This window comes from Dryas octopetala, chromosome 1 (genome assembly GCF_963921425.1).
Source record: "Dryas octopetala chromosome 1, drDryOcto1.1, whole genome shotgun sequence".
Lineage (NCBI taxonomy): Eukaryota > Viridiplantae > Streptophyta > Magnoliopsida > Rosales > Rosaceae > Dryas > Dryas octopetala.
The window spans coordinates 11575216-11587300 of record NC_141366.1 but is presented as its reverse complement, the minus strand read 5'-3'; the positions used below and the strand labels follow the sequence as shown (position 1 = coordinate 11587300).

The 12085-nt window shown below is 35.7% G+C and overlaps 2 protein-coding genes across 2 annotated transcripts; one reads left to right on the top strand and one right to left on the bottom strand.

The window, feature by feature from the left end:
• Nucleotides 1–2918: 2918 nt before the first annotated feature.
• Nucleotides 2919–6170, top strand: SWEET2 (Nodulin MtN3 family protein). The gene is made up of 6 exons (XM_086238052.1): nt 2919–3318; nt 4865–4901; nt 5029–5245; nt 5359–5517; nt 5597–5716; nt 5836–6170. Exons 1-6 carry the CDS (start codon nt 3258–3260, stop codon nt 5947–5949), a joined length of 708 nt encoding a protein of 235 aa, XP_086094178.1. The 5' UTR covers nt 2919–3257; the 3' UTR covers nt 5950–6170.
• A 1071-nt stretch (nt 6171–7241) lies between these two features.
• Nucleotides 7242–8463, bottom strand: LOC147297858 (uncharacterized). Its single transcript, XM_086229892.1, has 2 exons — nt 7957–8463; nt 7242–7593 (listed from the first exon to the last, which is right to left on the bottom strand). The coding sequence occupies exons 1-2, from the start codon at nt 8461–8463 to the stop codon at nt 7546–7548; spliced, it is 555 nt and encodes a 184-aa protein (XP_086086018.1). The 3' UTR covers nt 7242–7545.
• Between the last annotated feature and the right edge of the window lie 3622 nt (nt 8464–12085).

The following is a 12085-nucleotide window of genomic DNA, read 5'->3' as shown; positions in this document are numbered from 1 at the left end:
AGCAATCAAAATAAAATATAAAATAGTATGCTAGCAAAAATAATATAGAATATTTCGTACATTGTAAGAAATATACTTTTTGTTTGAGAGTTCATTAGCTTTGACTCTTTGAGTGACTGAGCACATACTCCTTCATCCACGCTTACAATTTGACTTAATTGTATGGTTCTCCTCTTTATGTCTTAAGTCGCTTTTGTGTTGAAAAAAATTTCAAGTGTGGTTAATCACAAGTGAATATGTAAAAATTATATTCAGCAATTTAAAAGTTCGTAATAAAATATTTAATGTTATTTAATGTATTCACATTGTAGTTAACCACACGACAAAAAAAACTGTTTGTTATCATTTCATCGCTAAGTAAGATTATGCAATTTATGCTTAGTAATTTACTATTGGAGATATAGTTTTTTTTTTTTTTTTGGACGAATTGGGAATATAGTGTTGCTTAAGGATGTTTTGGAGTTCTTGGAGCTGCTTGGAAACATTTTTTGCTCACTCACCAGGTACTACAAGGTCTTGAAGATAAATTTTAAATATACACAAATTAACGAAATTACTCACAAACTACATTATTGTATAAACTAGGGTGTTGGCCATAGAGTCTTTGATTATTGAGAACAAGGGGTACCTAGGAAGCCATACATTACTAATACTTCTTACATAACTTCATAAATATCACTATATCAGATTTAAAATGTGTTCCATAATTAAGTCATGTATCACAAGTTTTTTTATCTAAATTTCTCATCCAATATTGCAATCCTTCAATATCACTTTCATTGTGTGCTGTCCATGGATATTAATTAGTGATGATAATTCATTATCCACTTTTACTTCATCAATATGTGACTAGCTCACAGGATTTGTTTTGGCCCACCAACCTAATTCCTGTGCTAGCTGGACGTCCATAATTGCTTTTAGATCGACCCAAATCAAGCATGCTTTTTGAATTAATTTAAATGGTGTCACGACAAATAAATAAATAAATAAATTTTTTAAAAATATCAACCACAATTATAATTGATCCGCCCAATTGCTTCAATAAGTGACATTAAAAGATGGATAAAGGCTTAGGTGTTGAATTCAAATCTCGTTGTAATTAAAAAAAAAAAAACAAACACGATTATAACAAGTCATAATTGAAAAAATAACGGAGGTCTTCTCTTTTCGTATTCTACTTATGCATTTTGCATACACCTTTCGATACATACACAATTTATAATTATTAAGTTAAGAGAACAGTTTATTCCCACATATATGTTTACAACTTATAATAAGGACATGATATATTTTTCCAACCACAATTTGTGAAATAAGATCACACATTTATATCATTTAAAGAGTTTGACTAATATGAGTGACAAAATATGAGAATAAGTAAAGCACAAAATATCCAAGGATTCGATTTAACACGATTGTAAACTGATACTTCATTGAAATAAATTCAACCTTTAGATGTGTTGTCCTTCATATTTTGTCTCTCATATTAGCTGGACTAATCATTTAAGTATGATTATACCTAATTAATAATTTAATTAACTTTAAGGTGTTTGAGGAGTTGGTTCGGAGATGTAGCTGTAAATCTAGACACCCGAGTTCGAGTCTCCAGTTCGACCTTTGGAGCCAGGTAGCAAGGGAGGTAAAATCTCTGTGAATCTCCTACGCTCGACGTGGATTGCCTATCTTTAACCGACCCAAAAAATTAGTCTGGTGCGCAAAAACTGGCTAGGACACCCTCAGTTACCTTTAATTGAAAATATAACAATGTTATATTTGTCTAATAAAATAACAACAATTACATGAGACATACGTAAAGTCTTCTTATTAGTAAACTATATCTGTCAATTTTCATATTATAGTGTAAAGGATTTTCATAATCCGCCAATGACTGGTATGGTGGATAGTACATAATCTCTCTTTGTCGGAGAAAGTCATGAATTTAAAACCCATGTACGATAGTTGTTAATAAAAAAAAAAAATCTTCATAATCCCACTACTAAAATGTTGGCTACTATAGGTGGTCAAAGTTGGATTGAAAAGTTTGATTTTGATTCTAATTGCAACCGTTCCAAATTTTCGGCTTTGGCATCATATATAATTGAATAAACTCGAAATTTTGAATTGTAAAAGTTTTGAAATATAGACAGGAATTGAAAAACATATAGTCATATATGAATCTCTAGATTCTCTACTAAGGAAAAGGATTACAACAAAAGCAAGAAATCACAATAATTCTGGATCAGAATGGATCAGTTTACCTGAGAATACAATTAGGAATAATTAGCTAGAAGAATTTGATGAGGAGTCTATTTTTATGGATAATATAAGAGAAAATTAAAAAAGAAAATCCATGTCTAGGTAGGACTTAGAGTAGTTCTCTCTGGGGTGAGCGAATAGACCAAAGAGGAGTAGAGAGGAGACATGTTTGGCCGCACCTAATTGGCATATTCTTGCTTGGTCTTAAATATGATTCAAATATAACATTATAAATATTAGAGAGACAGAGACTATAAGATTAGATTTTTTTTTTTCTTTGAACGTAATAGTTATATAGTGTTATTAATATCATAACATATATATATTTAATAATAATATACTTAACATATAAACTCGTAAACTCATATTATAACTCATAAATTAATAATAAACGGCCACACTTACAAACCCTTTTTCTATTGGGCTGAGACCCAAAGAAAAACAAAATTTATTCCAAAAAACTTGGTGTCACTATCCTGCCAGCTCAGCAGGCCTTGTCCAAACAAACAAACAAACACCCTCCATTCAATAATTCTCACACGTGGGAAAAAAACAAACACGAGTTCTTGAGACTTGAGGAGAGAGACCCCACATGCCCAAAACAAAACCTCTGTGTATCTCTCTTCCAAGTTGAAGTCCCAGCCTTGTACTTCTAGCCTTCTAGGCTTGTCTAAATAATAAATAACCAAAAGGTTTATACATGGAGTGATAAATTGATAATAAGGACCTGTACTCCGGTACTTCCTTACTCAAAGTCTCGCAGAGCTGGGTTTGCCAGTTTTAGACCCCTTTTTATTTCTTTCTATTTTAACGTGTCCAAGAACAGCCTTGTTTGAGAAACAGAGGAAGGTTACAACCCTTTTGAGAAAGAGACCAGATTTTGGAGGGAGAAAGCTTTGGTTTTCACTTTTCAGAGAGAGGGAGAGGTTTTATTTGAAAGGTGATTTGGGTTTGTTTGGTGTGGTTTTTTTTTTTGTGAACAGTTGGTGTTGAAGGGATTGATGGTTTATTCTACTTCACATTCCGTGTTTATAATTTGCAAAGATGCAGCTGGAATTGCAGGTATTATTCTTCTGATCTCCTTCTGAATTATGGGTTTTTGTTGTGATCATTGTCTGAATTATTCTGGTTTCTGTGTTCAGTTTTGCTCAAGCAAAGAAATAATACCCATGAGAGTATGAGACCATTATTGTTGATGAATTTGTTGGTTTTGCTCTACATGCTTCAATTCTCTATTGTTCTTGCACTTCCTGCAAAAGCTAAGGAACCCCATTTGTTTTTTGTTAGGTTCTTTATGTTCCACTGGGTCCATTTTGTGGGAAACAGATTGGTTCTGTTGAAAGATGAATGAGGAGATTGTTGATTTCTCGTGAATCGGTCAAAAGTCTTCCATATTGGTTCAGCAGTCCACATTACAAATTGTTTTAGGATTGTTAGCTCAAAATCGTTATCATTGATATTTTTAAAACTGGAAAAGACATTGATCGTATTTTGTAGTGACTGGAAAGAACTATAAATCCTCAAAACCAAATGTTTGTGCGTCTTCAAAATACTCTTTTTTTGGGTACCCCCAATTTCACGGAGAAAGTTAAGGCTGTCACAGAAATTAGGGAGTAATTTGACTGTATTATCATGCATATTTGACTGTTGTCTATTTAAAATGTCTTTCTTTCCCCCTATTTATTAAGAAATTCTATTACTGGAATGAGACATCTCCTGAGATCAAATATTGACATGACTTTCTACTGTCTAAGAAGGACTTTGCAAAATATTTTTCTTAGCTTTTGAGATCCAAAATTTAAGGATTGTGGCTTCCAAAAACAATATGTAATTTTTTTGGTGAAAAAACAATATGTACTTTTACTGTACAACAATGCATTAAGCTCTTTAAGCAAGTAAGTATATTCAAATGTTGGTTTAACCGAAAGCTTTTAATTTCTGTTCCTTACTCGAAACTACAGTGTTGAACTCGGAAATGTGGGATTAGTCCATCTCAGTAGCTACTGCACCTTACTAAAATAGCTTATGTATTATAACATTTGAGTTTTTGAATCAGACTTCTGCATTGGAGATGCTTTCATTTGTGTGCTTTAGTAGGTTCTGAGGCAAACTGGGCTCAATGACGAATTTAGGCATCACCAGTTGGTGTCAGACTAAAATAGAATATTGGAATCAGACTAAAACTCTTTTAGTAAGGACGTTTAAGGAATTATTTAATGAAATGAATAAGAACTTTAAAATGAAAAACATCCAGATATTACAACATTCCAAATAAGTACTCTTTCCCAACATTCCAAATTGTGATGAAACATTGTCTAGTACTAGGATACACACATATACTGATATACACACAAAATATATTACATTATATTACAAGGTGCTTCACCTGCATGACGCCTCCTCAACGCTTTTACAAGATGTTTCACCTATGCCATGCCTCTCAGTCTCTCACTGCTGTTGATCCTGTTGACTTGGTTGTGCGGTCAATGTGATCAGCAACCTGTGATGCTCTGCAATGTCTTGCAATTGAAAATCCGCATATTTTATATAAATATATATTTTTTCATATATAAGGATTACTCAATTGATGATTTTTTAATTTGTGCAGGGAACGTCTTTGCCTTTGGGCTGTTTGTTTCCCCTATGTAAGTTTCACTCATGATTATTTCATTCTGTTTGGTAATAATTCAATGTCAGAAAACAGGAGAATATGTAAGGATTTGTGTTTCATTTACTCACCAGTTTCTGTTTTTAATTTCTTATAACTTTCAGGCACACATTTAGGAGAATTATCAGAAACCATTCAACTGAAGAGTTCTCAGGGCTGCCATACATATATGCCCTTTTGAACTGCTTGATCTGCATGTGGTATGGCACGCCTCTTATATCTTCTGATAACATATTGGTTTTGACGGTCAATTCAGCTGGTGCAGTGTTTCAATTAGTCTACATAACCCTCTTCATAGTATATGCTGAGAAATCAAAAAAGGTTATACATTCCTTCAAAATTACTAACATTTGTTACTTTGATGAAATTTCTGAAAGCCTTTATATGTTCTAACTTCCAAATGATCATTAGTCCCTCCTTAATGTCGCTGGCAGGTGACGATGCTGGGATTGCTGGTGGCAGTTTTTGGTCTATTCGGAATCATAGTAGCTGGGAGCTTGCAAATTGCTGACATTTTTACTCGGCGGATGGTTGTTGGTTTGCTTAGTTGTGTTTCTCTCATATCAATGTTTGCTTCCCCATTGTTTATTATTGTAAGTTGATCCAAGGCATATGCGGTTTTAGTTTTTTATTATTTTGTTTTACTTTATTTACTTTGATATATTTTTGCAGAACTTGGTGATCCGGACAAAGAGTGTCGAATTTATGCCATTTTATCTCTCCCTTTCCACATTCCTAATGAGCACGTCATTCCTTCTTTATGGAATTTTTAATTATGATCCCTTTATTTATGTAAGATTCCTTGAGCCCATATTTTCCCTTTTAAATTTTTTATTTATTTGGATCTGTCAATTCAGAATAAATATTCATAGTTTCCCATGTCTAACTGTATCTTTCTTTATGAATTTCAGGTCCCAAATGGGATAGGAACCGTTTTGGGGATTGTACAATTAGCGTTGTACTTTTATTATAAGGATTCATCTAAAGAAGAGTCCAGAGAACCCTTAATAGTTTCATATGCATAAATAAGTTTGCCAACAAGAAAAGTGCATATGTGTTTTGTCTTTGAAGTAAGTGTTATCTTCTTTTTATTTTGTGATGCGAGGCAATTCTCTATTCTTTGTTGTGGTTTTATAGCAAAGGGAAACCATCTTCTGCACATTTCTTGCATGTACAAGTCTGATCTTTCCAAGTATCAAATTTATTGCAAATATATGTTATGTTTCATTTTTCCCATACAAAGAAAGCGGTGGCCTGGCTTTCTCTGCATTTATGTGTAACGTAAAGTCAATTTCATAGCAATGTGTTATGGATTCATCCATGGCTGCCCCTTTTTTTGTTATTTTGACATGGGAAGGCATTATGGTATGGAAAGGGTGGTGCTGATTACCAACTTGAAACCTAAAGTTATGTTCTTCAGCCTTTCAAGCTCCTCCTCTATGCCTCAGTCGTTCGGTTCCCCCTCTCCCCGCCCTCTCCTCTCTCCCTCCATCGTCCTTTTGTCCGTGGAAGTGCACTCACATGTATCATGAATCGGTATGAGTTGAACGACGTAATTGTCTGAGATCATCAAATCAACAACTTCTCATCTTTCCTACACCAAGTTGAAACTTGTAAAGCCCCTTTTATATGGCTTTAGCAGCTTTTTGCTATTGATATAGATCAAGGAATTGAACCATGAGAGGTCACGGTCCGGATATGAAACATACCCTGCCTTATGTTCACTTTACAATCAATAAAGTGCCGTGGTTTATTTTGCACTTTCCTTTCTTAGGTTATTTGTATATGTAGTTTGTGGTTGTACCTACATGCTTCAGAATTAATCATGCAATAAATTGAATCTTCCCTTGTGTTTCTATTTCATATTATTTTGAGGAATCTAGAAAGTTACATTGTCTTCTTAGTTCTTAACTTTCTTGTATGATAGCGTATTTAACATGGTAAATTGTTCATTTTATTGCCATGTAATGATTCATATGCCTCCCATTCACGTTGAAAACATCCTACCAAACCATCAGAACATATCAGAAATAAAAGAATAGAAATTGCTTAATAAGTTATTGGTATTGGGGACCGTGACTTCTGAATGTAGGCACCTCTGTGCATCATTATATCTATTCAAATGGCAACTGAAATGAGCATGAAAATAACATTTCCAAAGAGCCCATTATGTGAACCAAACGGAGCCTTAGATGCATATTGACTATATTTCCGGCTTCAATCCCTAAACCCTAGTCTCTCATATAGGCACCTTCCCCTTATAATTTCTCTTTTTTTTTTTTTTTTTTTTTTGGCCAGGGATAATTTGTCTGTCATTCCACACAAAACGTTCATGATGTACATCACTGGTAGATGAATGATCACATGGTTGAATTCAAGGTCATGTCTTCCTTTCTCAAAATTTTGGGTTGTCCCAGTTAGGTGCGCCTAATTAAAAAGTACAGTATTCATTGGGATAAATTGCTCTAGAAATAATGAAGGCAAAAGCATGTTCATAAATTGTTACAGCTGTGCACATAAAGGGTTATTATTGCAGAAGATGACTGGTCCACGATACTATACTCAAACTTCCTACTACTCTCTTTTGGTAAAACTATTTAGAACATTTCTGTAAAGAAATATCATAGCAAGTCCCTCAAAGTTGTTCTAGCAACAGCAGTCGTTTTTTCCTGCACATAAAAAACAAAAACAAAGTTACTTGAGACAGAAGCAACAAATGCTCAAAAACAGGGATATTGCTGGATCTAAATTTACAGAAAGCATTAGCCATATATGCCATGTTTTGACCTAACCTGACAACTTAAATACAGTAAACACTCAAATCATATTGTGGTTTTCTGGCTTTATATAACTTCTTGAACTGGATTTTGTGCATCTAGAACATGTTGATTGGGTGGATAAGATCATAAAACAGCAAAAATGGTCATTCTCTTCTAAACTCATATACGAAACAGAATCCAATTCCTCACCTAAATCTTAATTATCAACTAGAAATCTATGTTCCCCAGAAAAAGAAAAAAATTATAAGTTACCTGGTTTCTAGTTTCCTTGTGGGAGTCACAAACAGGCTGCCCCCTTTCATCATATAGAATAAGCCCACTGAACCTTGGAAGCTCACACTTCTCCCCCATGAGTATAGGCCTTTGCCACACTGGGGACTCTGAGTTATGGCTATGCCACCTCACATCAACCTCAATCCCCTTGTCCAGCAGCGGGCGGGGTGTCTCCCGCCAGCTCCCGCCCTGTCTCTCCTCCCACTTGCTCGCTCTGCTCCACCGCACGGAGCCCACCAATGCCCTCTTTATCGAACCCCAACCGCAACTTGGCTCAGACCATTTGGGACATGCTGTGTCTTCTTGGCTCAAACCAAGTTGCTGCTGCAGCTGCTGCTGCTGTTGGTTGTTTCTTTGAGCCTTCTTTCTTAAAACCGTTGTGGCCATGCAAAGACCAATGAGAGCAAAAGCAGCAGAGAATAGTAGGAGAAAAGCTTGTTGGGTTGACAGCTTCCACTTGTCTTCTACATCCCACAAAGCTTCCATGCCTAATTTCCTTGTGTGTGTTACATGAGCAAAGGCAAAGACAATTCTTGTTGATGATGTGAGATGAGTAACATATTTGTATGGAGTATATTTGGAAAAGTAGAATGGAATAAGTGCTTTTTGGGTACGTATAGGATGGTGCTACAGACCAAGAGCGCAATAATTTTTGCATTGATATCGTGGGGTTAGTCCAGGCAAGTGTAGTTCACGTGAGGTCCACCGCTAGCTGGGGGGCTTGGTCCTTGGGCTATTGATCTGCTCAGAAGTGCTCGTGCTCTTGTTTGAGTCTTAACAACCGTTGGAGAAAATGGGAATAGTTCACCGTTATGCCTCATAAAGACACTCACGGGGTCTTCAAGGTCCTTATTAAACACTAAAACATGCATATATATATATATCTCTCTCTCTCTTTTATTTATTAAACTCTGCTAATGCAGAGTTTCACCAATTGTTAAGATGAGTTATTGACTGTACAACAATGGTCTGCAAGAAATTGTTGAGAAAGGGAAAAATTTACAAATAGGACACATACTTTGATGGTTGTTTCATTTCAGGACATTAATTTTGATTTGTGTTAATGAATAACACATACTTTTATTTTGTGTTAATTACAGACCATTTTTTTTTTTTCAGTTTTTATCTCAATTTTGGCCCGACGTTGGACTCACAAAACTCTACCAAATCTAGCAAACTTATACTTGGTTTAAAGTTATGCATATCCTGTTTACAACTACATAAAGATCACTCAAATCGAACATCTATAACTCCAAATAATTGGCCCAAATGTAGAACACCCGAAACTATCATATCGGACCTCTAAGAAAAAAATTGAAAAATCGGACAGTTTTGGGTACCCTACTTTGGGGCCGATTATCTGGAGTTGTAGAGATCCGATTTGGGTGATTTTTATATGGTTGTAAAGAGAAGATGCATATCTTTAAACCAAGTATAAGTTTGCTAAATTTGGTGAAGTTTTGATGGATCCAACGTCGGGCCAAAATTGAGATAAAAACTAAAAAAAATAAAAATATGGTCTTTAATTGACACAAAATGAAAATATGTGTCTTTCATTAACACAAAGCAAAATTAATGTCTTGAAATGAAACAACTATCAAAATATGTGTTCTGTTTGTAAAATTTTTCCTTTCTCAATGATATAGCTCAGAACACAAAGATTTTCCACAAATAATTAAGTAGAGAAATTCTCTTATATATAAGCATGATAAAAAGTAAGCATAACATAACCACTGATATTAGATCTATTCATTGGATTATCACACACCCATCGTATTTAATTTAAGAGCTCCTTGGTTCATGCTACACTTATTTTCGATGTTTATAAGAGAATTTCTCTAAGTTAGAAATTAGAGAACTGAGCAAATCGGTACAATTAATAGTTTTCTCTAGTAGAGAAGTATTAATGAGATTAATTAGTACCTAGCATTTCAGTCTTTAGTTTATTGGGTTGCATGAAGGATATACCTTTGCTGCTTAATTTCCTGCTATGTATCTGCAGACCTAAAAGTTGGCATTAATTTCTTGGTAATCGGATGTGACATGATCGCTAACACAATCCAGTAGTCTACAGGGACCAAGGTATTGATGAACATACCTAGCTAGCTCTCAATGAAGGGTATTATTACACTACATGCATGCAGCAACACGTACACACTGAGAATTAATGTCAAACCTCTAACGTGTATTGTTCAATTAACTCAACAAATGTGGTGGTTCATCAACCTTGCACATGCAATTCATAAGAGAGAGAGAGAGAGAGAGAGAGAGAGAGAGAGAGAGAGAGAGAGAGAGTTGGATTTGTAGTGTGTGTGTGTGTGTTTGTTTGCATGTTTACAAGTGGTGGGAGAATAATTGAGTTGGTTTGCATGTCAATTTTCTTTATGAACTCGTAAACACCATCAATTGCTGACATGATAGTTCAATGTCACCAAATAAAAGATTTTGTGTGCAAGTTCAAATGTACATGTATCCAAAGAACAGCATATATAATACATATACACAATACATATATACAATTTCCATTCAGAGTTTCACGAGTATTACTGTGTAAAATAATGGAGCTAAGAGCAATGACTGCAGGGTTAAAGTTGGCTACAGCCTACAGAGCTTTAGTTTCACCCTATGCTCCATGAATTGATTCGGAGGAGTGCTTGGCTTGAAACTTGGAAGGTAATGCTGTTGAAGATTTCTGAGGTATTACGTAGCAACATCCGAAATCAAGGATTTTTCTTTGAAGAGGGACAAAACAAAAAATATGATAGATGAAATATTTTCTTACATAAAATTATACGGTAAGGTTCAAGGCACATGAATTGTATGTAACATGGTAGTTCACATATTAGCTAAGTTAGTAGCTCTTTGATGGAATGAGAGTACTATATATGGTGTGAAATTGAGAAAACCTCCAATTGCAAATTTTTAAGTGTTTCTAACAAAAAAAAAAAAAGTTCATTAAAATTGAATAAACGCGTTTCCAAAGTAAATATTCTCACAGAGTTGCTTATTTATGAAAATTTTGATTTGGTCCACATTTAGTAAGTATGTCTTTGAAAGATATATTAGTTGTTCATGATTGATATTTGATAGAGTGATTATATTCTCATCTCTGTCTTATTTTTTCACCCATATTTTAATGAAAAAAATAATGTCAAATTTATCCTTTTGTAAAATGACCTTTGAGGACTTGACTTAAAAAAAAAAAAATTTACTCTACTCACCCAGCCTCTTTACAATGACCTAAACTCTATAAACTCTATAAAGCTTAAAATCTTTTTCTCTTCTTTTCTCATATCATTATTCCTTTGATTATGGGTAAAGTTGTTTTTTTTTTTTGACTGGTGAAAGCATTGCTTATCAATTCTTGGATGCATTTAGAAGCCTGCTTATATTTTAATACATGTTCTCATACTGTACCCCACTCATTGCTTAAAATTGTAGGAAAAAAGGTCTTTTGTTTAGTTTGGCCCAATTCCTAGTGTGGTGATCTTTGACATGGAATGGATGAGCGAGGCTTTAACCAAGTATATATAGGGTGTTTGAGAAGCCACATACAAACCCACTCATCTCATTGCTTGTGACTGGCCTCCTAAGCTACGATGGTGATAAATAGGTTAAACATAGAAGGACCTTTGGCCGGCACCACTGACTCCTTGAATGCATGTATGATACTGATTTTCCCTTGAATGCATGGTACTTGATATGGGTAGGGTCGGATGTCCGATGGCCCGGGTGCCCGTACACACAATTAACGCTTTGAATGAAAAGATGTCCGTGGTAGGACTTTCATTGATTAAAGCGATAAGGTAGTGCGCGGGGCGGAAGCTCGGAGGGAGCTGGTGTCGGCGGCGCGGAAGCCTGGGTGGGTGTGCGGGGCGGAAGCCTGAGTGGTGCGCGGGGCGGAAGCTCGGAGGGAGCTGGTGTCGGCGGCGCGGAAGCCTGGGTGGGTGCGCGGCGCGGAAGCCTGGGTGGGTGCGCGGCGCGGAAGCCTGGGTAGTGCGCGGCACGGAAGCCTGAGTGGGTGCGCGGCGCGGAAGCCTGAGTGGGTGCGCGGCGCAGAAGCCTGGGTAGTGCGCGGGGCGGAAGCCTCAGTGGGTGCGCGGCGCGG